At 37.6% G+C, this 27,005-nt stretch overlaps 2 protein-coding genes across 3 annotated transcripts in view; one reads left to right on the top strand and one right to left on the bottom strand.

Annotated features, from left to right (window-relative positions):
- Positions 1-4,701, top strand: part of MALSU1 (mitochondrial assembly of ribosomal large subunit 1) — a 64,857-nt gene extending 60,156 nt beyond the window's left edge. The window contains exon 6 of one of the 2 annotated variants that reach the window (XM_017673632.3): positions 4,673-4,701. In XM_017673632.3, the coding sequence (XP_017529121.3) occupies positions 4,673-4,686 (14 nt within the window). In that variant the 3' untranslated portion in view covers positions 4,687-4,701. Of the gene's footprint in view, positions 1-167; positions 965-4,672 lie in introns of those variants that run through there. The other variant, XM_073238702.1, reaches the window with a different exon arrangement.
- Positions 1-27,005, bottom strand: part of IGF2BP3 (insulin like growth factor 2 mRNA binding protein 3) — a 194,936-nt gene that overhangs the window by 40,012 nt on the left and 127,919 nt on the right. Inside the window, exons 4-5 of the mRNA XM_037022344.2 lie at positions 3,635-3,686; positions 3,476-3,539 (exon numbers count right to left, since the gene is read on the bottom strand). Of these exons, the coding sequence (XP_036878239.1) occupies positions 3,476-3,539; positions 3,635-3,686 (116 nt within the window). The remainder of the gene's footprint in view (positions 1-3,475; positions 3,540-3,634; positions 3,687-27,005) is intronic.

Raw genomic sequence — 27,005 nt, 5'->3', positions numbered from 1 at the left:
TCAACATATTATTAACTGCAATGAAAAATGTTGAGAGAATGCCTAACAGCTGCTAAGGCTGGAGCTCTTGCTACCTTATAGGTATTATGATAATGGTTTGGGAGTCATTGTGTTAGTTCTGTCAACAGCCTCATGAGGTAAGGACTGTAATTACTCCCACTTTACAGATGGGGTGGAACAGCTTCTGACGGTACATTACTTCGACCAGAGTCACAGCTAGGACAGCGGTGGCACAGTGCCCATGGAATTGGACTCTGGAGTATATCCTCCTAACCTCCAAACTCTACTCGCACCCACAGAAGCACATCGCGGTTACAGAGGCTCCCAAGGAACAGATGCTAAGGAAAGAAAATAAATCAACAGAGAATATGGACTGAGCCCTCATTACCTTAGATACAGGCCTTGGATGACTGCCAAGCAAAGGGCAGGGAAGCTCACACCAGCTTGGTGCAGGCAGCAGAGTACTGCCCCAGAGAGCAGCTCGCTACAGGCATCAGGGTAGCAAGTCCAGGAGAGACCCAGGCTCCCCCTGGCTCTGGTCATTTCAGGCTGTCGGGTAGCAGCCCAGAACTGGAGCGTTCAACAAGAGTTACATTTACTGGGTGTCTGCATGCCAGTCCATTTTCTATAAGTATGTGTATGTATTCATGAATATACTTGTTTCCTGTCAACCCTCATTTTGTGCCTGAGGAAAATGAAGCTGAAGGTTATAGCTAGAGCTGACTGACTGACTTCCAGAGTCCATTATTTTCCTCTACATCCAATGCCTCTCAAAATTAATTATCTTCATAGAAGGCTGCATTTCACATCCTTTTAAAATACTAGAAAACTTTTAATAGTTTTCCTAAGACTGCATCACAAAATTGATTTTCCATCCTTTAAATTTGTTAATCCTCCCTGAATACCCAATTATGATCTCATTCTCCTACTCTCTGGAATTCTTGAAGGGTAGAAAACCCAATATTCCTATAAGAAAACTCAACCTGGGCAGGAATTAAAATGAGACAATCTCTCCCCAAATACTCTCTTTCACCACTGGGGGGGTGGGGGGTGGGGGCACAACCTTCAGGACAAGGACTTTGCCTTTATTCACTGGCAACTTTTGGTCAACACTTGATGTTAACTCACTGACTATTGGAGTTAAGAGGTATTATCTTGAAATGCTCAGTTTATGTGTGTAGGTTACCTAATCATCTAAATTAAAATTTTCTAACAGTATCCTTCTCTCCTTGGGATCAGTAGTACTCTGCAATCTCTAACAACCACTACAAAGTACTTTCAGAACTAAAATGTCTCTACATTCAGCTTGCTGTCATGTAGGATTAATTTTAGCAACAATTTTGCCTTGACTAGCCAGTCTGCCCTTCCCATGCTTGTACTCTCAACATTGTGTAATGTTTTTTTAAGGAGTAGGGCATGCTAAAATGTCAACCTGTGCCCACTAAGGTTCATTTTATATCTCCTCAAAACTATGTAAGTTAAGTCTCCAACATGTTCTCCCATATGACTAAGTAACTATGAAATTAAGCATTTTCATCTTTTACCTAGCTAGCTTCAAATAAGTTTTCAAATAAGACAACTAGAACAGGCCTCTCTGACAATCTCCAAATATCCTTAGGTTCATCAAGTTATCCCATATTCTCCATTTAACAGAGTTGGCTCTACCAAGTCTTCATATCTTTGTAAAGACTGACAACATGAAAGACAAATGGAGCCACTGTGTTCTCACTGCCCTCACTTTCACTCCCCAAACTACCTGGGGTATAAAATGGGAAATATTCTTGTTTTCCCTCTTATATGATATAGTTGAAGAATCAAGTTTATTTTTTTTAAATCTGTTTTCCAAGTCATATTATATTTTCTATACTGTCTAAAAACCTCATATAAACTATTAAAACATTTTAAATGAATGAAGGATACAAACAGAAGGAAAAAGAGTGTATTTTTAAACACACTAAGAGGCTCACTTCCTAAGACTTTTCTCAATTATAATAAAAAAATTAACATAATTAGCTACTACTTTTTACCTACTAAATAAGCAAAGTTTGATAAAGTCCTCTGTTAGGGAGAGTAAGGAGAAACAGACTCTTACACAGTGCTGAGCAAATTCAAACTACTTCAAGCTCTACAAAGAATAATTTGGCAATATCCAACAAAATTTTAAAACACTCACATCTTGACTCAGTAAATATACTTCTCAAAGAATTTAACCGTTAACACACGCAAAAGGAGATATGCAAAAAGGATTCACTACAGCATTCTTATAAATGCAAGAGACTTGAAACAACCTAAATACCCAACCTGGGATTAAGTCGGTCATTCCATATCCATACAATCAGATTCGATATAACTATTAAGATACACACACACACAGCACTCAAATGTTACGGTATCATTTGTGTAAAAAGGGGGGGGAAATATATACATGTATTTGTCTCCAAGAAAGGGAACAAGGCAGTTGGAGAATACTAGAAGATTTATACTATATACATCTTTGGAACTTTAAAGTTGTGAACCATGTGAATATTACCAATTTAAAAACTAAAGTTCCATTTGTGTTATGCAAAACAAACTTCCATCTCTTTCCCAGCCCTAGCTTTCTTTTTGTAGTCCCTCCATGAATGGGTACTGCCTTGGGTAAACTAGCTCTATTACCCCTCTTCAGCTATTTTCACCTTTCTCCGTTAGGGCTCAGCATCAGCCAGCATGGTCTTCCCTTTCACCTTTGCCACACAGGACAGACAGTCTGTCCCTGCCTGTACTTTATCTGGAGGAGGTTATGACTTCCATGGTCTGCTGACACTCAGCACTGTGCTGCTGGGCATCTTGATGGCATTCCTCCATGTCTGTTGTTCTGAGCAGATCTAACAAAAGCAATATCCATGGGTTCTTCATTTTCTTTCTCTAGCGCTCAATCACTTCATTAGATCATTCCCAAGCCACAGAATTACCTTATCCTATGGAGATTTTTTTAAATCTGTGATGTTTTGCCAGTCAAAAGAACTGGAATTTATTTTTTCCACCAATCTAAAACCAAGTTACATTGATCCAATGTCTGCCCACTCCTAAATAACAGTAATCATTAGAAAAATCAGCAAATGAGAAAACATTTAACACTGTTGTTAATTTAACACATGTTCAACTTACCAGCTTTGGCTAAACAGCAATTGTGTATATATCATACCAATAAGAAAAAAGTCAGTATGTAATTTAACAACCATATCCAAGACCAGAGCTTTCTGCAAATAGGATGTAATTCGACTTCATACTATATTATCTATTATTGGCATTAAAGATATATTGAAAGTGTAATAAAACTTCAACCAATGCAAAATCTTATTAGACATTCAAACTTAAAAGGAACTGCAGGGTCAAACTTTGCAAATCAAAGTGTATTTCTGCTACCCACCAGCCCAAAATGTTATTATACTTAACCTAGTTATTATATACAGATTAAATGTTTCAAACTGCTTACTGTCTAGCTTGGTCCTTACTGGAATACGTTACATTTACAACTGCAGTTTCCGAGTCAGTGTTCACTAGAGGAAGAGAAAAATGAAGAAGGAAAAAAATATTAGTTTTCTTTCTATTTTCTTCCTTTTACAAATTTGAAAGCAACTGAAAAGACATGTACCTTGCTCACAGCTTTCCACCACTCCATACTGGACTAGTAAACTATCCAGCACCTATCAGGAGGGGGAGAGAAATACAAATTTTCAGTTTCCCAACTTATTACCAAGGGCACAAATATGTTTTCAAATCACAAAATAATTGTGATGGAAAAGATCCACCCAACCAAAAAAAAAAAAAAATTAACTGGCATTTTGGACTATAGAAGGGCACCACAGAGATAATACAGGATTATCTCTCCTGCCTATCCTGAAATGCCCGACTTTCAGCTCATTCCCTATAATTAACCAAGAACTCAGCAAAGTATTCAAAGCCACAGCTGCCTAGTTCCTGAGGCAGAGAAAGCAGAATGTACTTCTCATATACACACCAACACAACATCACCAGAGATAAGGGCCAGAGTAAACCTTTAAGATGATTCTTTTACAGCTATAATGCACATATCAGAACAGAGCACTCTCAAGGCAGCAGGCAAAATGCAGAAAGAGCATAGTTAATATTCTTTCTTGAAATTAAAAACTAATCTAGGTGGTATATCAATACTAGGACAGTACAAAGTATAAGAAGAAATAAACATTTCTAAATCTATACTAGGCTGGAAAATGTACAATTTGAAACTGTCTATGGTTTTACCATCTTTCCTGTAGCTGCATTATTGCACTGTGCATATTATTCTGATGAGAGGAAACTGCAGGGGAATGCCTCATCAGTATAAACCAAATTCAACTGTACTTAACTTCCAAGAACAAGGACAGTTTTTCTTGAAAAGTAAAACAAAAAAAAAATTAAGTTTCTATTAATTTGCAGTGAACCACTTACTCATTAATTTAATTGCAAGATTTGAAGGACAATACCTGGAGATGTTTTCTGACTACTAGAGCACAGTAAACCATTAAGAAACCACTAAAAAAATGTTGGTAATTTCCTACTAAACTTTAAGCAATTTCTTCAAAGGGAACATTTAACTTATGGGGTATCTTTCAGGCTTTTGTCTTATTCCAATTTGAAATCTTTAAAAAAGCAATTTGTCATTACTCTCTAGACCAGAAAGCATAGCAGATGCATCCAATACAAAGGAAGAAAACAAAACCCTGACAAAATGAGGAGGCAGAGGAATATGTTACAAACAAAAATACAGAATAAGACACCAGAAAGAGGGCTGAAAGAAAAGGAGATTGCCAATCTTCTCAATAAAGATTTCAAAGTAACAGTCATAAATATGCTCACTGATCTGAGAAAAAGTCTTGAAGGTCTCAAGGAAGACTTCACAAGGAGTTGAAAAAGAGCCACTGAGAAGTGAAGAATACAATAACTGAAATGAAAAATATGACGCAGGGAATGAGTAATAGATTGCTGCAAGTAGAGGAGACAATCAATGAGAAATTAGAGGACAGGAACACAATGAAACTAAGGAGCAAAGGGAAAAAAAGGATCTCTAGAAACAAAAGAATGCTAAGAGTGCTGTGTGACAACTCCAAACAAAAGAATATTTGCATAATAAGGGTACCAGAGGGAGAAGAGGTGAAAGGATAGAAAGTCTCTTTGAATAAATAATTGCTGAAAACTTCCCCAATCTGGAGAAAGAAGCAGACACTCACATCACGGAAGCACAGAGAACCCCTAATAAAAGGAACCCCAGGAAGACAACACCAAGACATACAATAATTAAAATGATAAAGATAAAGGATAAGGAGAGAGTATTGAAAGCAGCCAGAGAGAGAAAAAGTATTACTTATAGGGGAAACCCCATCAGGCTACCAGCAGACTTCTCAGCAGAAACTTTACAGACTGGAAGGGAGTGGCATGAAATATTTAATGTAGTGAAACAGAAGGATCTTCAACCAAAAAAATCCTCTATCAAGCAAGATTATCATTCTTATTTGGAGAGCTTTAACATTTCCCAGATAAACAAAGACTGAAGGGATTTGTAACCACTACACCAGCACGACAGGCTAAAGGGACTTCTGTAGATGGAAATGTTCTTAAGTCTAAAGTTTTCACCAGTGAAAATAAACCCACAGTGAGGCAGCAGACTAATTACTAAGAAAGTATAAATTAAAACAAAGGAAGAAAAATCAACTATACACAAAATCAGTCATAATACATAAGAAAATGCAATTATGAAACCTAAATCATAAAGTGTGGATGAAGAAAAGGAAGAAAAAAGTACTTTTAGAATGTGTTTGAAATAGAGCAATCATCAACTCAGTATATACTGTTATACAGTTAGGAAGCTATCCATGAACCTATGATAACCATAAACCTAAAGCCTATAATAAATACACAAAAAATTTAAAGAGAGAAATCCAATCACAACACTAAAGAAAACCATCAAGGAATGAGAAAAGAGTATAAGAGATAGAAGACAGGAACAGAGAGGAACTACAAAAACAACCAGAAAAGAATAAAATGGCAATAAGTAAATACCTATCAACAATTACCTTAAATGTAAATGGATTGAATGCACTGATCAAAATACAGAGTGGCAGAATGCATAAAGGAACAAGACCCATCTCTATGCTGCCTACAGGAGACTCATTTCAGACCCAAAGACATACACAGACTAAAAGTAAAGGATGGAAGATACTTTATGCAAATAAAAGGCAGAAAAAAGTAGGAGTAGCAGTACTTGTATCAGACAAATTAGACTTCAACATGAAGAAAGTCAACAAGAGACAAAGAAGGGCTTTACATAACATTATGATAAAGGGATCACTCCACAGAGAATATAACTATTATAAACATCTATGCACCCAACATAGGAGCACCTAAATATGTAAAACAAATACTGATAGAATTAAAGGGGGTAACAGACTGAAACTCATTCATCCTAGGCGACTTTAACATGCCACTTACATCAAGAGGTCAACCAGACAGAAAGTAAATAAGGAAACAGAGGCACTAAACAACACAATAGATCAGATGTACTTAACAGAAATCTACAGTACACTCCACCCAAAAGCAGCAGGATACACATTTTTCTCAAATGTACTGGAAAGTTCTCCAAAATATACCACATTTAGGGCACAAAAAGAGCCTCAATAAATTTAAAAAGATTGATACTGTATCAAGCAACTTCTCAGACCACAATGGTATGAAACTAGAAATAAATTTAAAAAGCCTGCAAGCACAAGGAGGCTAAACAATATGCTTCTAAACAGTCAATGGACCAATGAACAAATCAAAATAGAAACCAAGCAATACAAGGAGAGAAATGAAACAAAATACAACAGTCCAAAATTTGTGAGATGATACAAAAGCAGTTCTAAATAGGAAGTACATAGCAATACAGGCTTACCTCAAGAAATAAGAACAATCCCAAGTAAACAGTCTAAACTCACAACTAAAGAAACTAGAAAATGAACAAATGAAACCCAACATTAGTACAAGGGACATAATTAAGATCAGAGAAATAAATAAAAAGAGAAAAATTAAACAAATGAAAAAAAAATCGACAAAACCAAGAACTAGTTCCTTAAGATAAAACAAAATAGACAACTCCCCCAGTCAGACTTATGGAGAAAAAAAGAGAGAGTACACAAATAAACAATATCATAAACAAAAAAGGAATAGTCACAGATACCACAGAAATACAAATAATTATTAGAGAATTTCACAGAAGATCATATGCCAATAAACTGGACAACCAGAAAAAATGGACTAATTCCTAGAAAAATACCTTTCAAGATTGACCCAGGAAGAAACAGAAGATCTGAATAGACCAATTACCAGTAATGAAACTGAATTAGTATTCAAAATATCCCAACCAACAAAATTCCAACCAGATGGCTTCACAGCTGAATTCAACCAAACATTTAAAGAGCCCTGTCCTTAAAGTATTCCAAAAGAAGAAGAGGAGGGAATACTTCCAAACTCTTTCTGTGAGGCCAGCACCACGCTAATATTGAAACCAGAGACACTACAAAAACAGAAAATTTTAGACCAATATTCCTAATGAACATAGATGCAGAAATCCTCAAGAAATTATTAATAGATCATTCAAAAATACATCATAACAGATCATCCATCACAACCAAGTGGGATTTCTTCCAGGGATGCAAAGATCAGTATTCGTAAATCAGTCCACATCATACACCTCATTAACAAAAAGGAGGATTAAAAACTACATGATCATCTCAATAGATGCTGAAAAAGCATCTGACAAAATTCAATATCTAGTCATGAAAAACCTTTCAACAAAATGGGCATAGAGGGCAAGTACCTCAACATAATAAAGGCCATACGGGGCAAACCCACAGCAAACATCAAACTTAATAGCAAAAAGCTGAAAGCTTTTCCTCTAACATCAGGAACAAAACAAGAATGTCCACCCTCACCACTTTATTCAACATAGTTCTGAAGGTCCTAGCCATGGCAATCAGACTACACAAAGAAATAAAAGGCACCCAGATTGGTAAGGAAGAAGTTAAACTGTCACTATTTGCAGATTACAAGGTATTTTATACAGAAAACCCTAAAAGCTCCATTAAAAAAAAAAACTATTAGAACTAAACTGGATTCAGCAAAGTTGCAGGATACAAAATAAATACACAGAAATCTGCTGCATTCCTATAGAGTTAACAATGAACTAACTGAAAGAGCAATCAGGAAAACAACTTCATTTACCATTGCATCAAAAAGAATAAAATACCTAGGAATAAACCTAACCAAGGATGTGAGAGACGTGTACTCTGAAAACTAAAAGACACTCATGAGAGAAATTAAAGAAGACACCAATAAATGAAAATCTATCCCCTGCTCATGGATAGGAAGAATTAATATTGTCAAAACAGCCATCCTGCCCAAAGCAATTTACAGATTCAATGCAATCCCTATCAAAATACCAACAGCATTCTTCAATGAACTAGAGCAGATAGTTCCAAAATTCATATGGAACCACAAAAGACCCTGAATAGCCAAAGCAGAACAAAACTGGGGGGATTACATACACTCCCTGGTTTCAAGCTCTACTACAAGGCCACAGGAACCAAAACAATTTGGTACTGGCACAAGAACAGACCCATAGATCAGTGGAACAGCACAGAGAGCCCAGATATAAATCCACACATACATGGTCAATTAATATACGATAAAGGAGCCATGGATATCCAATGAGGAAAAACAGCCTCTTCAACAACTAGTGTTGGGAAAACTGGACAGAATGAAACTGGATTACTGTCTAACTCCATATACAAAAGTAAACTTGAAATGGATCAAAGACCTGAATGTAAGTCATGAAACCATAAAACTCTTATTAGAAACCATAGGCAAACCACTTTTGAATATAAGCATGAGCAACTTTTTCCTGAACACATCTCCTCAGGGAAGGGAAACAAAAGCAAAACAGAGCACATGGGACTACATCAAACTAAAAAGCTTCTGTACAGCAAAGGATACCATCAGCAGAACAAAAAGGCAACCTCTCATGGGAGACTATATTTGGAAACAATTCATCTAATAACATCTAAATATATGAAAAGCTCATATACCTCACCACCAAAAAATCAATAACTGGATTTAAAAATGGGTGGAGGATTTGAACAGACATTTCTCCAAAGAAAATACAGATGGCCACCAGGCATGTGAAAAGATGCTCCACTTCATTAATCAGAGCAATGAAAATCAAAACCACAATGAGGTATTACCTCACACCGGTTAGAATGGTCACTGTCCAAAAGACAAGAAAGCAATAAGTGTTGGTGAGGATGTAGAGAAATGGGAACCCTCCTACACCGTTGGTGGGAACGTCAATTGGTGCAGCCACTATGGAGGTTCCTCAAAAAACTAAAAGTAGAAGTACCACACAACCCAAGTAATTCCACTTCTAGGAATTTACCTGAAGAACTGAAAAAAATAAAATCTCTGATTTGAAAAGATGTATGCATGCCTATGTTTACTGCCACACTGTTTACAATAGCCAAGATATAGAAGCAAACTAAGTGCCCATCAGTGGATGAATGGATAAAGATGTGGTACATATACACAATGGAATATTATTCAGCCATAGAAAGGATAGAAACACTCCCATTTGCACCAACATGATCTAGGGGGTATTATGCTCAGTGAAATTAGTCAGGCAACGAAAGGCAAATACCATATGACTCCACTTACTTGTGGAATATAAAAAGTAACCAAAACAGAATCAACAAAACAGCAGTAGACTCACAGACAAAGAGAAATGACTGGTGGTACCATTGGGAAGGGTTGGGATAGGTGGGTGGTTTGGGAGGGTGAAGGGGATAAAGGAGCACAAAAATTCTCAATCATAATGTAAGTTGGTTATGGAGATGGTAGTACAGCATGGAGAATATAGTCAATAATTCTGTACTATCTATGTTGACAGATAGTAACCACACTAGTGAGGGTGAGAATTCTCCCCCTCCACTATTCTGTTCCTAAGTAATAATAAATGCTACAGGCTGTCAGTTACCCTGTGTATAAGATTTCTAGAAGCATAATTTGAAACTACAATCCTATATGCCAAAAAATGGTGAATCTTACTGTATGTAAATTATACTTCAGTAAACCTGACTCTAAAACCAAAATACTATAAATCTCAAAAGACGTAGGCCTAGCATCAATTTTGGTACCTAGTTGAGAACAAGTTAACAACACAACCTAGGGTATTTTAGTTTGTCTGAATGTGATTTTTCAATCAGGACCACCAAATAATATCATGCCACTCCAACCCACTTAACTCTCAAAGAATAAACACACCTCACTCTTGACAAGTCCTGACATTCTGACTCATCCTGCATTATCTAGGAAGATAAGACAAATGTTCCTGCTATCTGTCACATAAACCACCCACCCCTACGATCTTGTCTCCTCTCAATGTTCCTAGAATGTCTTGTATTTTCTGCCTCTCCCATCTATCTCAGCCACAAATGCTTCTTTTAAAAAGCCTTGTTTAAAGGTAAAATAATAATAATAATAATAATAATAATAATAATAATAATAATAATAATAATAATAATAAACCATAAACACTTCCAACATTTCCAACATTTCTACAAATCTCTAACAAAATTATTCCTAAGTCAATTTTACTCAAGTCAGAAAGGAAACATTTCTCTATGCTTAGGTAAGTTTAAATTCCAAATGGACAGGAAAGAATGTGTTGAAGCAAATTACACCTCAGAGGAAATGTGTAGATGGAATTCCCCCTTTCTTAAATACTTAGGACTTAAAAATGTCAGATGTTTGTCATTTTTAGAAAAATGCTCATCATGCAAAGGTAGAAATAGCAAAGAATCACATAACAAATGCAAAGATTATCACTTTCTTTAACATAGCAGTGAAGAATTAAGATCATTCATAGTAACCTAAAGTGGAAACAATCTAAATGCTCATCAACTGATCATTGGATAAACAAACATGATCTAGCCATACAATGGAATATTATTTGGCCATAAAAAGGAATTAAGTACTGATTCATGCTACAACATGGATAAACCTTGAAACCATTATGTTAAGTGAAAGAAGCCAGTCACAAAAGACCACATATTACATGACTCCATTCATATGAAATGTCCAGAATAGGGATCTCTATGGAAATGGAATGTAAATTAGTGATTGCCCAGGGCTGGTGAGAGAGGGAGGGTGGGGAATGATACAGCTAAAGGCTTCTTTCTGAGTTATGAAAATGTTCTAAAATTGACTGTGGCAATGACTGTACATGTTAACATACTAAAAACTACTGTACTATACACATTAAATGAGTGGACTACATGTGAATTATACTCAAAGCTGTAAAAAATAACTAAATTCAGTTATTTTTGTATGTATATATAATTATAAAATCAGAGAGCTGATGACTATGCCCAAGCCCATTACTATGTCCATTTCTCCTCTGTTACTATCTTTTATGATAATTGCCAGAAACCTTGCATTCAGCCTATTTCACCTTCATCCTCCTGAAGCTCATCAGTAAAAGTCTCCCCTGACATGCTGCTCTGGGCCTGCCAGCTGCTTTCTCTTCTGCCACCACACTAGACCAAGCATTCCTCTTTCGGTCCACTCCAGCAAACTCCTGAATGGTCTCCCCATATTCATCTGTGCTCCCAACAGTTTATTCTCATAACAACCAGACTAGCATTGTCCAGTGTGTTACCACCAGCTACATATGGCTACTGGGCACCTGAGATGGTTAGTCCAATTTGATATGTGCTTAAGTGTAAAATAAACACTTAAGACTTAATATAAACACTGAAGACTTGGTACCAAAAAATGCAAAAATCTCAATTTTTAGAATATTGATTACATGCTAAAATTGTAATATTTTCTGCATTTTAGATTAAGTGAAATGTTGCTAAAATTAATTTTCACCTGTTTTTAACTTCTTTAACATGGCTACTAGAAAGTTTTAAATTGCAGTAAGTAGCCTGCATTTTCTTTCTATTGGACAGTGCTAAGCTTGACTGTTGTTTTTTTTTTAGGCTGAGCTAATCAACTCACACCCTACTATAAACTCTAAGAGCTTCCTTTTATTTGGGGTAAGATCCAAAATCCCTAACAAGTGCCCTGAAGGGCCTGTATGACATGCCCATCATCTCATGTCACCCTCTCCCCTCCAACTACACCAGTCAGCGGTAACATTGGGGCTCTTTCCCGTGGCAGCACTGTCCCAAACGCTTTATCTATTTTAGCTCATTCGGTCACACAATCTCAGGAGGTAACATCCCATTGCAGAGTGGGGATGGGGAAGTTAACACTGTTTGAACTGGATCAAATAGTTAACTGGTACAGAAATGATTCAAACCCCAAGTGTCAGAATCCAGCGCCCATATTCTTAACCACTTACTTGGTCAACTAAGTTGCCTCATCTCCTCATACAATTAAAACAGAATATAATGATACAGACTGAAACTAATTCAATCTTTACTTTGCTGGAAAATCAAAATCATCCTTTGGTAGGCAAAGAGCTTTATTAACTCTCAGGGCCAATAAGCTCCTCCAGCCCATGTTCCAAGTGCTTAATACGGTATTCCCATATGTCTCAGATGATGGCATCAACCAGCAACAACCTGTTCCATACTGTGCTAACAGAAACACTTGTTAAAACACTCCAAAAAATATAAAGTTAGGATCCCTTTTGACCACCTGCTCCCAAACCAGGTATTTCCCCAAAGTCTTGAAAGAAACCACTGTCACTTGGTGGGTCTCTCCATGTGTTTTTAGAAGTATGTATGTCACATGAAAAGATGTTCAACATCACTAGTCATTAAGGAAATGCAAATCAAGACCACAATGAGTTATCACTTTACTCCCACTGGAACAGCGATTTTTTTTTTTAAGGAATAACAAATCTTGGTAAGGAAATGGAAAAATGAGAACGCTCATATATTGCTGCGAGGAATGTAAAATGGTACAGCTTCTATGGAAAACAATATGGAAGTTCCTCAAAAAAAAAATTAAAAACATAATTACCCTATGATCCAACAATTCCACTTTGGGTTACATACTCAGACTAATTAAAAGCAGGGACTCAGAGATACTTGAATACCTAAGTTCACAGCAGTGTTATTCACAATTGTCAAAATATAGAAGCAACCCAAACAGATAAACAAAATGTGGCATATACTTACAAGGGAATATTAGTCAGCCATTAAGGGGGAATGAAGAACTGATAGATGGTATAGTGCAGATGAGTCTCAAAAACATTATGCTAAGTGAAATAAACCAGACATAAAAGGTCACCTGTTGTACAACTCCCTTGGTCAGGTAAATCCATAGAGAAAGAAAGTAGATTATGGATGCCAGGGACTGGAGGGAATGGGGAATGGGGAGTGACTGCTAACAGGTTAAGGAGACTCTTTTAGAAGAAAACGTTCTGGAATTAGTACTGATTGTACAACCTTGCCAATATGCTAAAACCCACTGAAATGCACACTTCAAAATTGCTAATTTCATAATTATATGAATTCTGGCTCAAATTTTTCTTATATAGTCACACACCAATAGGAGAGAAATAAGAATATTTTGTTGTTTTTAATTTTCATAAAGCTAATACATTACTGTTCTAAATATTTCACATACACTTTTCTTATTTACTCCTCAGAACGTGGCTATTTTCCCCACTCTGCAGATGAATAATCTGAGGCAGATTTTTAGTAACTTATTTAAATTTGACATACTCACCTTGCCTTTCCCTCCCAATGTGTCATCTTGCCGTCCAATCTATTTTGGTAAATTCAAACCTAGCTGCTTCTTTTTAACTGCCACATGGGATTCCACAGCACAGGCTGTTAGTTTGCTAGCCTTTCTTGTGTCCCCTCAGTCTCAGCATCCCCCAAACTTTGAACACTAAGACTTCTGTGGCACCCAGAAGAGAGCTAGGGAGCAGTGACTGCCTGGTCCTCGTTACAGGCCTTTGCCCCCACCAATGAAAGATGAGGGAATCCTACAAGCAAGTAGTCTCAGTATCTCACTTTGGCAGATAACTTCAGCAGGACGGCAGGGATTATCACTCTAAACAGGAACAAATTACTGGAGGAAAGGGGATAAACAGCAGTACAAAAGCCTAATTACAATTCCAACATAATTCTGGGTAAAGGCACTTACTAAAAATGATTTACCTAAAAGAAAAAAAAAATGACTTACCTAAATGAGGTAAAAAATATACAAGATTAGTCAAGAGGTAACAGACCACCCCAGATGTTGGCATTCTACCTACTACCCCTAAAGTTTATTTTAAAATGAAAAATAAAAACAGCTGGAGAAGGAGAAGAAAGAGATTGGTTCCAAAGTCAACAGTCCTTCAGATGTGTATTAGGTATCCTACTGGGCTCTGTGGGGCCTTATGATAAAATACCTGGAATTGATAAATATATGGCACATTCATATATTGAAATATTATCCAGCCATGAAGTACATACTACAATATGAATGCACCTTGATGACATTATGCTAAGTGAAAGAGACCACGTATTGTGTAATTCTATTTATATGAAATGACCAGAACTGGCAAATCCAGAGAGACAGAAAGTAGATTTGTGGTTGCCAAGGGCTGGGAAGAGGCTGTAAGAGAGGAAGGGCAGTGATTGTTAACGTCCCAAATAATTTTTTGGGATAATGAAAATGTTCCAGAATTAGAATGTGGGGTGATGATTCCTAACCTTGTGAATACACTAAAAAACACTGAATTGTATGCTTGAAAGGATAAATTTCATGGTATGTGAATATATCTCAGTTTTTAAAAAAAATGTGTAAGAAACAGCAGGATATAAAATTATACATACAATACATTCCAACCTTGTTGAAAATCGCCTACCATGCTGGATTAACTGTAAGTCATATAACAATGTTGCCACTGGGAGAAAGAGACTTTTCTTCTTTCCTCGCCATTTTCCAAATTTTCTACAATGAACATGTGATTTTACAATCAAGAAAAAAATGAGAACATCAAACTGGATTATATTGGCCTTCAAATTATTTCCAAAAAAAGTAATGCCAAGAAAATAGTGTCTTCCTCTCCGATTCTCATTGGAGAGAGTACTGCAGGAACAACTGAACCAAGGGTAGAGCCAAATGCATGAGTTATTTGGGACTGGGCAGAGGAAAGAAAGATGCTTACCCACACCAACACATTGTAGCAGACCTCAACACTGCTAAGAGAGGGTCAGAGTGCTAGAAGACAGTGGACTGGGGGCAAATGTCAAGTGGGACCCCCTCCCTCCACAGCTGCATGCTTCCTAAGACAGCCATGCATTTCACAAGACATTTAGTTGCTTCTGAACAGTTGGGTGGACAGATCATCACAATACTGCCAAGCTAGTGCCAAGAGTAGCCCATACGAATATCCTTGGAATTTCTCCATTGCGGTATTTATTGGTGGGGTTGGGGTGGGAGGGTCTACAAAGCAAACCAGGGTTTCCTCACACCCACCCATTGCTCTCAAGTCTCTGGCAGTGTATGTTCAAGATCAAGGCACAACTTGGAGCCCAGCTATTATTTGCTATGCTTAAGAACTGCAAAGTTAGCCCTTGAGTATTGCTTTTGGCCTAAAATTCTATGCATAACCTTTTCGCCCAGATCCAAGGCCTCAGATTGTAACATGATCCTGCTTCATGCTATTTAGAAAAAAATTTGAGTACAACTTGGATACCACCTGTTATTGATGATTTGGTTAGACATGCTCAAGTTTTAAAGGTTTTAATACATAACAAATGTCCCTCAATAGTCAAAGTAGTTATAGTTAGAGGAAGACAATTTAGTTAACTGCAAACTTTTCAGGGAATCTATCAAACAGCAAGTTCACCTCCTGGAGGCTCTATATACTCATCAACCAAGTTCACCCGGGGTTAATACATTGCCCCTGCCCCACCCCAAATCTCAATTTTCTAATCTTCAAACCACTCCTCCTCCCCATGCTGCTTCCGTCTCCAACTGCAGGGATTCCCAGAGTCCTGTCTACAACTTTCCACTCCTACAACACAGTCTGGAAACCACATGCTCTTGTGGCTTCTGCTTGGTCACTTCAAACCATACATCCACATACTTGCTATCCACATGGCAACTCCATGTCTCTACTATTGCTCACAACTGAATCAAAGTCTAACACAGGTGTATTTGAAAAGCTGAACCATGGCCAGCATTCCACATCCAGGGAGTGCTGGAAATCTCAGCACCAATTTCTAAGATGTATTGGAAGATTCATAACCTGTTAATTTCCTTAAACATAGAAAGGCTATTACAAAAGTAATGTTCAGCCATGAATGCAACAAAAAACCGCCATACTATGTGAATTTTTCATAGTTTTAGTTATGGCTTTTAGTCCCCATGGCTTTTAGTTATGGTGGGAGGGGGGTATGGGAATCCAAGGAATTTAATATGGTTCAAGACTGTTCCCACACACTGCTCTCTAACTTCATCTCTCACGCACTCTCAGTGAGACGGTCCCCAACTTAACACAACTCAATTTTGCGATGGTGCAAAAGTGATACGAATTCAGTAGAAACCATACTTTAATTTTGATTTCTTCCCAGAGAGAAGCAATATGCAATATACAGATATGTGGTAGGACACTCTCTCATGATGCTAGGCACAGACAGTGAATCACAGCTCCAAATCAGCCCCATGATTGCAGGGTAAGCAACCGATACACTTAAAACGATACTGTTCTTCACTTTCAGTACAGTGTTCAATAAATTACAAAAACTATTCAGTACTTTATTATGAAATACTTTGTGTTAGACGATTTTGCCCAACTGTGGGCTAATGTTAAGTGTCCTGAACTCATTTAAGATAATGTAAGTATATTAAATGCATTTTCGACTTATTTTCAACTTAGTATGGGTGTATCACGACATAACCCTACCATAAGTCAAGGAAGATCTGTCATTCCTTAGGAACCATCTTTAAAATGGAATATGTTTTAGGCCTTATTACCCTCTAGAATGCAATCCTTGACCACCCCCCTGTCTCATTTAGCTCCCTGAACTGGCTTGAATACTGTCCTTTAAAAATTCATGTCCATGAGTACCTGTGAATGTTGCCGTGATTCAATGACTGGCATCTTTCTAAAAAGAGGGAAATTTGGACACAGAGAGAGCGAGCACCATGTGGCCCTTCAGGCAGAGACTGAAGAAATGCACCTAAAGCCATGGAGTGCCACAGAGTTCCAGCAACCACAAAAGGTAAGAGTGGGACAGAGCTCTGCCCGGAGCTGCTACCTCCAGAACTGTGAGAAAATGAAGTTCTGTTGTTTTAGTCCCAGCAGTTTGTGGGCATTTGTTGTGGCAGCCCTATGAAACGAATACCTTCTCCCCCCATAGTAAGTACCCCATACTTAAACCCAGGGACTTGTCTTTACTAAACCTTTACTGTAACAGGCCATTCATCTGCCTATGTGGGCACTAGACTCTACCTCACCACTGTACGGACAGGCTTAGCACACGCAGTTACACACTCTGGAAATCCAACACGGACAGAGGAGAATGCATCTCATTGGCAGCACAATGCATACACTGTAATTACCCCCACCCCACTCTTCCATTCTTCACATACATTAGTCCATTTGATCATTCAGACAACCTTCAAAAGGCAAATGTTAAACCTGTTTTCAAGTGTGAAAGCTTCTAAGAGGAAAAGCCAATCCTCATAACAACACGAAGGACAGAAAGTCAACAAACAGGGAAGCTGTTTGACAGGCACAGGAGGGTCCACTATGTACTTCCTACTAGCATACACTTACATGTATGTGGAGAAAATATAAAAAATAAAAGTTCCTCATGCTCATTAAAGTGATGGCTGATTTTTTTAAAACTACTTCAAAAGCCAGTTACAAATATCAGTATTTCTGAAAATTTAAACAATAATCCTTCAGTAAAGGTGTAATATTTGCACCCTTAAATAAAATTTCACTAAGCCAAAAACAGAAACTACACAGGTGACAGAAAAGCTACTTCTCTCTATTTTAGAGAACACCTCATACTTTCTGAATAAAATGAAATGTGATCTCAACAGATTAATTTTTCCCAAAATGAAGCCTCCTAGGATTTCAACTATACATTTGTTAAGAAAAGTGTCCTTTCATCTGTTTATACTTTATAAACAAGACCAAAATGTTTATTTAAGCAATTTTTCTAAATGGAAAAAAAGCCTCAGTCATTACAATCTGTCAGAATTTCAATTAGACCAAAAGTTCACCTAAATACAAATTCACTTACATCAGAACCAGCACATATCTAATGCCCCAATAATGACCCTCCCACCACTTTTCATAGGATTGTTATATCTTCACGGTGAGTGAAAATGGTCTTGCTCATCTGTGATGTCTCAGGAAGTATAAAGCTCAAACTTCTAGAACAATGTAACAAACTAATTTTCCTTATGCACTGTCATGTGTGGAAACACTAAGTACATGGATCATTTTGATAAGTAAGTATCAAATAAGAATTATTTACATATATACAATGACTATTGATAAAGTATAGAGCAAAAATTAGGACAGTAGCTGACAGCTTTACAGGTTTGCATGCAGGCATATCTAGTAAGAGACTTGTGTCTAGAATATTTAAAGAGTGCTTACAACTTAATAAATGCAAATAACCCAATTAAAAACTGAGGATCTGAGTACACATTTCTCCAATGATGGTATACATATTGTCATGAAAAGATGTCTGAATTGAATATTAATTATTCAGCCATAAAAAGAAAAGAAATTCTCCCATTTGCAACAGCATGGATGGATGTAGAGAGTATTATGCTCGGTGAAATAAGCCAGGCAGAGAAAGACAAATACCATATGATTTCACTTATTTGAGGAGTACAAAAACAAAGCAAAACACAAGGAACAAAATAGCAGTAGACACTGAAAAGAGACTAGTGGTTACCAAAGGAGATGGGTTGGGGAGGTTGGGGGTGGGGGAAGAGCAGTAATGAGCACAATTCACAATCACATACAGGCTGGTCACAGGGACAGCAGTACAGCACAGAGAATACAGTTAATGCTTCTAAACATCTTATTACATTGATAGGTAGTGACCACACTAGAAGGGGTAAGGATTTGTTAATACAGGTAACCATTGAACCACTCTGCTGTATAACTGAAACCAACAAAAGATTGTTTATCAGTGATATTTTAATTAAAAAAAAAGATAAACATTGACATCCATCATTAGTCATCAGAGAAATGGACACTAAAACCACAATGAGATATCAATTTACACACACTACTATGGTTATAATCAGAAAGTCAGATAATAACAAGTGCTGACAAAGGATGTGGAGAAACTGTAAACTCTCATATACTACTGATAAGAATGTAAAATGGTACAGCCACTCTTCTGGAAAACAGTTTGGCACTTCCTCAAAACCTTACATAGAGTTACGAGCTACTGCAATACTAGGTATATATACCCAAGAGAAATGAAAACAAGTGTTCACACACACAGAAAATTGTACACGAATATTCACTGCAGCATTATTTACAATAGCCAAAAGAAGTGGAAAAAATCCAAATGTACATCAGGAGATGGATAAACAAAATGTGGTATATCCATAATATGGAATATTGTCAGCAATAAAAATGAATGTACTAGATTGAGATTTCTCAAGATGGCGGCATGAGTAGGGTGATGGAAATCTCCTCCCAAAACCATATATATTGTAAATACAGCAAGTACAATTATTCTGAAAAGAGAGACCAGAAGATACAGTACAATAGCCAGGCTACATCTACATCTGTGAGAACTCAGCACCTCAAGAAAAGGGTAACATACAAAGCCGTAACTTGGCGGGACCCAACTACTACTCCCACCCCAGCTCACGGGTGGGAGGAAAAAAATCAGAGTGGAGAGAGAGTGGAAGCACAGGACTACTAAATAGCCAGCCCTAGTAATCTGCACCGGGAGCACAGACAGCCATTGCATGGTGTACTGGATATTAGAGAAATAGAAATGTAAAATCCAAGATGGAGACTGCGAGCGGGTCCCCACAGCTGGCTCCCAAAGGACAAAAGAAAAGCGGGTGCTTTAAAAGTCTTAAAGGGACAAGGGTTTAACAGGTGAACAAAAGAGTCCTGGCACACTCAGCCCAGCACACTGGGAATTTTAAGGAACTTCAGGCACCCAAACCCCCTGGATGGCAATGCAGCTTCTAAGCCACTCAGGGCGATAAGCAGCCTGTCATTCACTTCCCCCAACCAGCGCTGCAAGCAAACCGGCTGACCCGCCATTACTGCGGGACAGCCGGGGAGCAGCTCCACCCACAGCAATCACACACAGTCTCCCAGTGTGCAGCTAACGAGGCCAGACCCAGAGGGTGACCCCTGTGTGCAGCCACCTGGCACAGGCAAGGCAGAGGAAGCTGGTGCAAAGTCTGGAAGGCACAAAGGGGTGCCATTCTCACAGGAGAACACATGCCGCTCCCCTGTGACACCTGCCACTGCCCCAGGCTATCCAGAGGGCTGCCCCAGCCATGGGACCACAAGGATTAACCCAGAGACTGCTCTTTGTGTGCAGTTGGACAGGCAAAGGAAGCAGAGAAGGCAGGGCAACAAGCAAGCAGAAAGGAACTTTGTACTACCAGCTGACACACATGCCACTCTCTGGGACTCATTTCTATAGCCAGAAAAAGGAAGAAGAACCTGGTCCAGTCCAAAATCAATCAAATGGCAGAGGGAGGCCCTGTGAAACCGATACAACCAATTTTCCTGAAAAAGAACTCAAAATGCAAGTCATACCCACTCTGATAGAGCTGCAGAGAAATATGCAAGAGATAAGGGATGAAGTCCGGAGGGAGATAACAGAAATGAAACAAGTAGTGGAAGGACTTAAGAGCAGACTAGATGAGGTGCAAGAGGCTGTTAATGGAATAGAAATCAGAGAACAGGAATACAGAGAAGCTGAGGCAGAGAGAGAGATAAAAGGATCTCTAGGAATGAAAGAATATTAAGAGACCTGTGTGACCAATCCAAACAGAACAATATTCGCATTATAGGGGTACCAGAAGAAGAAGAGGGAGACAAAGGGACAGGAACTGTCTTTGAAGAAATAATTGCTGAAAACTTCTCCAAGCTGGAGAAGGAAATAGTCTCTCAGACCATGGAAGCCCACAGATCTCCCAACACAAGGGACCCAAGGAGGACAACACCAAGACATATAATAATTTAAATGGCAAAGATCAAAGACAAGGGCATGGTATTACAAGCACCCAGAGAGAGAAAAAAGATCACCTACAAAGGAAAACTCATCAGGCTATCATCAGACTTCTCAACAGAAATCTTACAGGCCAGAAGAGAATGGCATGATATATTTAATGCAATGAAACAGAAGGGCCTTGAACCAAGAATACTGTATCCAGCACGATTACCATTTAAATTTGAAGGAGGGATTAAACAATTTCCAGACAAACAAAAGTTGAGGAAATTTACTACCCAGAATTCACCTCTAAAGTGTATTTTAAAGAGACTGCTCTACATGAAAGTACTCCTAAGGCTAAATAGATGTCACCAGAGAAAATACAATCACAGCAAAGAAAGTAGACCAATCAAATACTAACAAAAGGCAAAAAAATAAAATCAGCTAACCACAAAGGCAGTCAAGGGAAACACAAAAGTGCAAAATAAAACACCTAATATATAAAGAGTGGACGAAGAAGAAAAAGAGGGGAGAGAAATAAAGAATCATAGACTGTGTTTATAGTAGCTTAATAAGCAAGTTAGACTGTTAGATAGTAAAGAAGCTATCAGTAACCTTTGGTAAGGTTGAACCTTTGGTAACCATGAATCCAAAGCCTGCATTGGCAATAAGTACATACCTATCAATAATCACCCTAAATGTAAATGGACTGGAAGTACCAATCAAAAGACACAGAGTAATATAATGGATAAAAAAACCAAGACCCATCTATATGCTGCTTATAAGAGACTCACCTCAAACCCAAAGACACACACAGATTAAAAGTGAAGGGATGGAAAAAGATATTTCATGCAAACAATAGGGAGAAAAAAGCAGGTGTTGCAGTACTTGTATCAGACAAAATAGACTTCAAAACAAAGAAAGTAACAAGAGATAAAGAGGGACATTACATAATGATCATCAGTCCAACAAGAGGATATAACCATCGTAAATATCTATGCACCCAACACAGGAGCACTGACATATGTGAAACAAATACTAACAGAATTAAAGGAGGAAATAGAATGCAATGCATTCATTTTAGGAGAATTTAACACACCACTCACTCCAAAGGACAGATCCACCAGACAGAAAATAAGTAAGGACACAGAGGCACTGAACAACACACTAGAAGAGATGGACCTAACACACATCTACAGAACTCTACACCCAAAAGCAGCAGGACACACATTCTTCTCAAGTGCACATGGAACATTTTCCAGAATAGACCACATACAAGGCCACAAAAACGGCCTCAGTAAATTCAAAAAGACTGAAATTCTACCAAGCCACTTCTCAGATCACAAAGGTATAAAACTAGAAATAAATTGAACAAAGAAAACAAAAAGGCTCACAAACACATGGAGGCTTAACAACATGCTCCTAAATAATCAATGGATCAGTGACCAAATTAAAACAGAGATCAAGCAATAAATGGAGACAAATGAAAACTGCAGCACAATGCCCCAACTTCTGTGGGACGCAGCAATGACAGTTCTAAGAGGAAAGCATATAGCAATCCAGGCTTATTTAAAGAAGGAAGAACAATCCAAAATAAACAGTCTAAAGTCACAGTTAGTGAAACTGGAAAAAGAAGAACAAATGAGGCCCAAAGTCAGAAGGAAGGACATAATAAAGATAAGAGAATAAATAAATAAAACTGAGAAGTATAAAACAATAGAAAAAAGTCAGCGAAACCAAGAGCTGGTTCTTTGAGAAAATAAACAAAATAGATAAACCCGTAGCCAGAGTTACTAAAAGAAAAAGAGAATCTACACACATAAATAGAATCAGAAATGAGAAAGGAAATCATGATGGACACCAAACAAATACAAAGAATTATTAGAGAATACTATGAAAATCTATATGCTAACAAACTGGATAACCTGGAAGAAATGGACAACTTCCTAGAAAAATATAACCTTCCAAGACTGACCAAGGAATAGAAAATCTAAACAGACCAATTACCAGCAACAAAATTGAATCAGTAATCAAAAAACTACCCAAGAACAAATCTCCCAGCCAGATGGATTCTCCACTGAATTTCTTTTAGCTTTTCAATTATTTTGTTACATAACATCAAATTAAAGAACATACACATCTCTGTATTAATGTATTTCATGTATTATGTGTGTTTTAACAGGAGATAGAGGTATTTGCTTCAGATATTTTCAAGATACCTAAAACTTAATACAGTTAAAGCCATTTTTGAACCCTCTTGCAGTTTCATTTATCCTCTCTCTGTTTAATAATTCCAGAATAAGCCACAATTCTGAGTTTGATATGTGTCCCTCCTACCCTATTTTTTGTTACATATAAGAATTTATGTTTATTTATGTTACATATAAGGATAGTTGTATTAATATTAATATTACATATGTTCCATTTTATATTTTTTGTTGTGTTTCAAGGGGCACTATTCCTTCCTTTCACTTGGATTTTCTGTATTCCTGCTACTGGATTGTAAAATAAATACATGGTTTCTTCCTAATCTTTTATTATTGCCTTTTAAAGCCAGTATATATGTTACATTAAAGGACCTTAAAATCTTCAAACTGATCCTCGTAATTCCCATTCTTCATCTCATCTATTATGTTCTATTTATCTATCTATTGTTCTAAGAGTCTACTCTTTGAAGTGTCATCAGTTTAAAGTACCTGGGATAATTCAGTCATCGTGCCCATCATCCATTAACATTTGATCCCCCATTTCTGAGTGTTGGTAGCAGGAGAAGCATCTGAGCACATGAGCTCAGTTTATCATGCTGCTGTAAATCCACAGATAATCTTCTAATTGGCCTTCAAATCTATCCAAACAGTGCTATCAGACTGACTTTTGCAAAGCATAGCTTTCTTTCAGTTAGCCTTTCATAACTCTGTGAATACTATATTGCTCTCCAGTTCAAATGCCCACCAACAATATGGTTTGGAATCATATAATATGTCCCATTATATTTTTTCTAACTTGAATTTTCTAGAAAATACAACCTTCCAAGGCTGACACAGAGAGAAACAGAAAATCTGAACAGACCAATTACCAGCAACAAAATTGAATTGGTAATCAAAAACTACCTGAGAACAAAACCCCTGGACCAAATGGCTTCCCTGGACCAGATGGCTTCACCCTGAATTTTATCAAACATTTAGTGAAGACCTAATAGTTATCCTCAAAGTTTTCCAAAAAGTAGAAGAGGGAATACTCCAAACTCATTCAATGAGGCCAGCATCACTCTAATACCAAAACCATGCAAAGACACCACAAAAAAATAAAATTACAGACCAATATTCCTGATGAACATAGATGTAAAAATACTCAACAAAATATTCGCAAACTGAATTCAAAAATACATCAGAAAGATCATTCATCATGATCAAGTAGGATTTATTCCAGGGATGCAAGGATGGTACAACATTGGAAAATCCATCAACATCACCCACCACATCAACAAAAAGAAGGACAAAAAACACATGATCATCTCCACAGACACTGAAAAAGCATTCAACAAAATTCAACATACATTCATGATAAAAACTCTCAAACAAAATAGGTATAGAGGGCAAGTACCTCAACATAAAAAAGGCCATATATGACAAACCCACAACCAACACTATATTTCACAGCAAGAAGCTGAAAGCTTTTCCCCTAAGATCAGGAACAAGACAAGGATGCCCACTCTCCCCACTTTTATTCAACATAGTACTGCAAGTCCTAGCCAAAGCAATCAGACAACACAAAGAAATAAAGGCATCCAGATTGGCAAGGAACGAGTTAAACTGCCCCCACTTGCAGATGACATAATATTGTACATAAAAAACCCTAAAGAATCCACTCCAAAACTACTAGAACTAATATCTGAATTCAGCAAAGTTGCAGGATACAAAATTAGTACACAGAAATCTGTTGTATTCCCATACACTAATGATGAACTAGCAGAAACAGGTATTAGGAAAACAATTCCATTCACAATGGCATCAGAAAGAATAACATACCTAGGAATAAACCTAACCAAGGAAGTGAAAGACCTATGCCCTGAAAACTACAAGACACTCTTTAAGAGAAATTAAAGAGGACACCAATAACTGGAAATTTATCCCATGCTCTTGGGTATAAGAATTAATATTGTCAAAATGGCCGTCCTAAAGCAATCTATAGATTCAGTGCAATTCCTATCAAAATACTGACAGCATTCTTCAACGACCTGGAACAAATAGTTCTAAAATTCATATGGAACCATAAAAGACCCCGAATAGCCAAAGCAATCCTGAGAAGGAAGAATAAATTAGGGGGGCTCTTCCCAACTTCAAGCTCTACTACAAAGGCACAGTAATCAAGACAATGTGAACTGGCACAAGAACAGACCCATAGATCAATGGAACAGAATAGAGATTCCAGATACTAACCCAAGCATTTATGGTAAATTAACATATGATAAAGTAGCCATGGATACACAATGGGAAATGACAGCCGCTTCATCAGCTGGTGTTGGCAAAACTGGACAGCTATATGTAAGAGAACGAAACTGGATCATTGTCTTACCCCATACACAAAAGTAAACTCGAAATGGATCAAAGATGAATGTAAGTTATGAAACCATAAAACTCTTAGAGAAAAACATATGCAAAAATCTCTTGAAAATAAATATGAGCAACTTCTTCATGAACACATCTCCCCAGGCAAGGGAAACAAAAGCAAAAATGAACAAGTGGGACTACATCAAACTGAAAAGCTTCTGTACAGCAAAGGACACCATCAATAGAACAAAAAGGCATACTACAGTATGGGAGCATATATTCATAAATGACAGATCCAATAAAGAGTTGACATCCAAAATATGTAAGAGCTCAGGCACTTCAACAAAAAGCAAATAATCCAATTAAAAAATGGGCAGAGGTTCTGTACAGACACTTCTCCAATGAAGAAATTCAGATCACCAACAGGCACATGAAAAGATGCTCCACATCGCTACTCATCAGAGAAATGTAAATTAAAACCACAATGAGATATCACCTAACAACCAGGTAGGATGGCCAACATCCAAAAGACAAACAACAACAACAAATGTTGGCAAGGAGGTGGAGAAAGAGGAACCCTCCTACACTGCTGGTGGGAATGTAAATTAGTTCAACCATTGTGGAAAGCAGTATGGAGGTTCCTCAAGAAACTACAAATACAAATACTATTTGACCCAGAAATTCCACTCCTAGGAATTTACCCTAAGAATGCAGGAACCCAGTTTGAAAAAGACATGCACTCCTATGTTTATCGCGGCACTATTTACAATAGCCATGAAGTGGAAGCAACCTAAGTGTCCATTAGTAGATAAATGGATAAAGAAGCTGTGGTACATATACACAATGGAATATTATTCAGCCATAAGAAGAAAACAAATCCTACCATTTGCAACAGCATGTATGGAGTTACAGGGTATTATGCTAAGTGAAATAAGCCAGGCAGAGAAAGACAAGTATCAAATGATTTCACTTATCTGTGGAGTACAAGAACAAAGCAAAAACTAAAGGAACAAAACAGCAGCAGACTCACAGAACCCAGGAATGGACTAACAGTTACCAAGGGAAAGGGACTGGGGAGGATGGGTGGGAAGGGAGGGATAATGGGGAAAAAGCGGCATTCCGATTAGCACACACAATGTAGCGGGGGGAACAGGGGAAAGGCAGTATAACCCAAAGAAGACAAGTAATGATTCTATAGCATCTTACTGTGCTGATGGACAGTGACTGTAATGGGGTATGTGGT

This window comes from Manis javanica, chromosome 6, assembly GCF_040802235.1.
Source record: "Manis javanica isolate MJ-LG chromosome 6, MJ_LKY, whole genome shotgun sequence".
Taxonomy (NCBI): domain Eukaryota; kingdom Metazoa; phylum Chordata; class Mammalia; order Pholidota; family Manidae; genus Manis; species Manis javanica.
The sequence above is the reverse complement of the archived record's forward strand: the minus strand, read 5'-3'. Positions and strand labels throughout refer to the sequence as shown.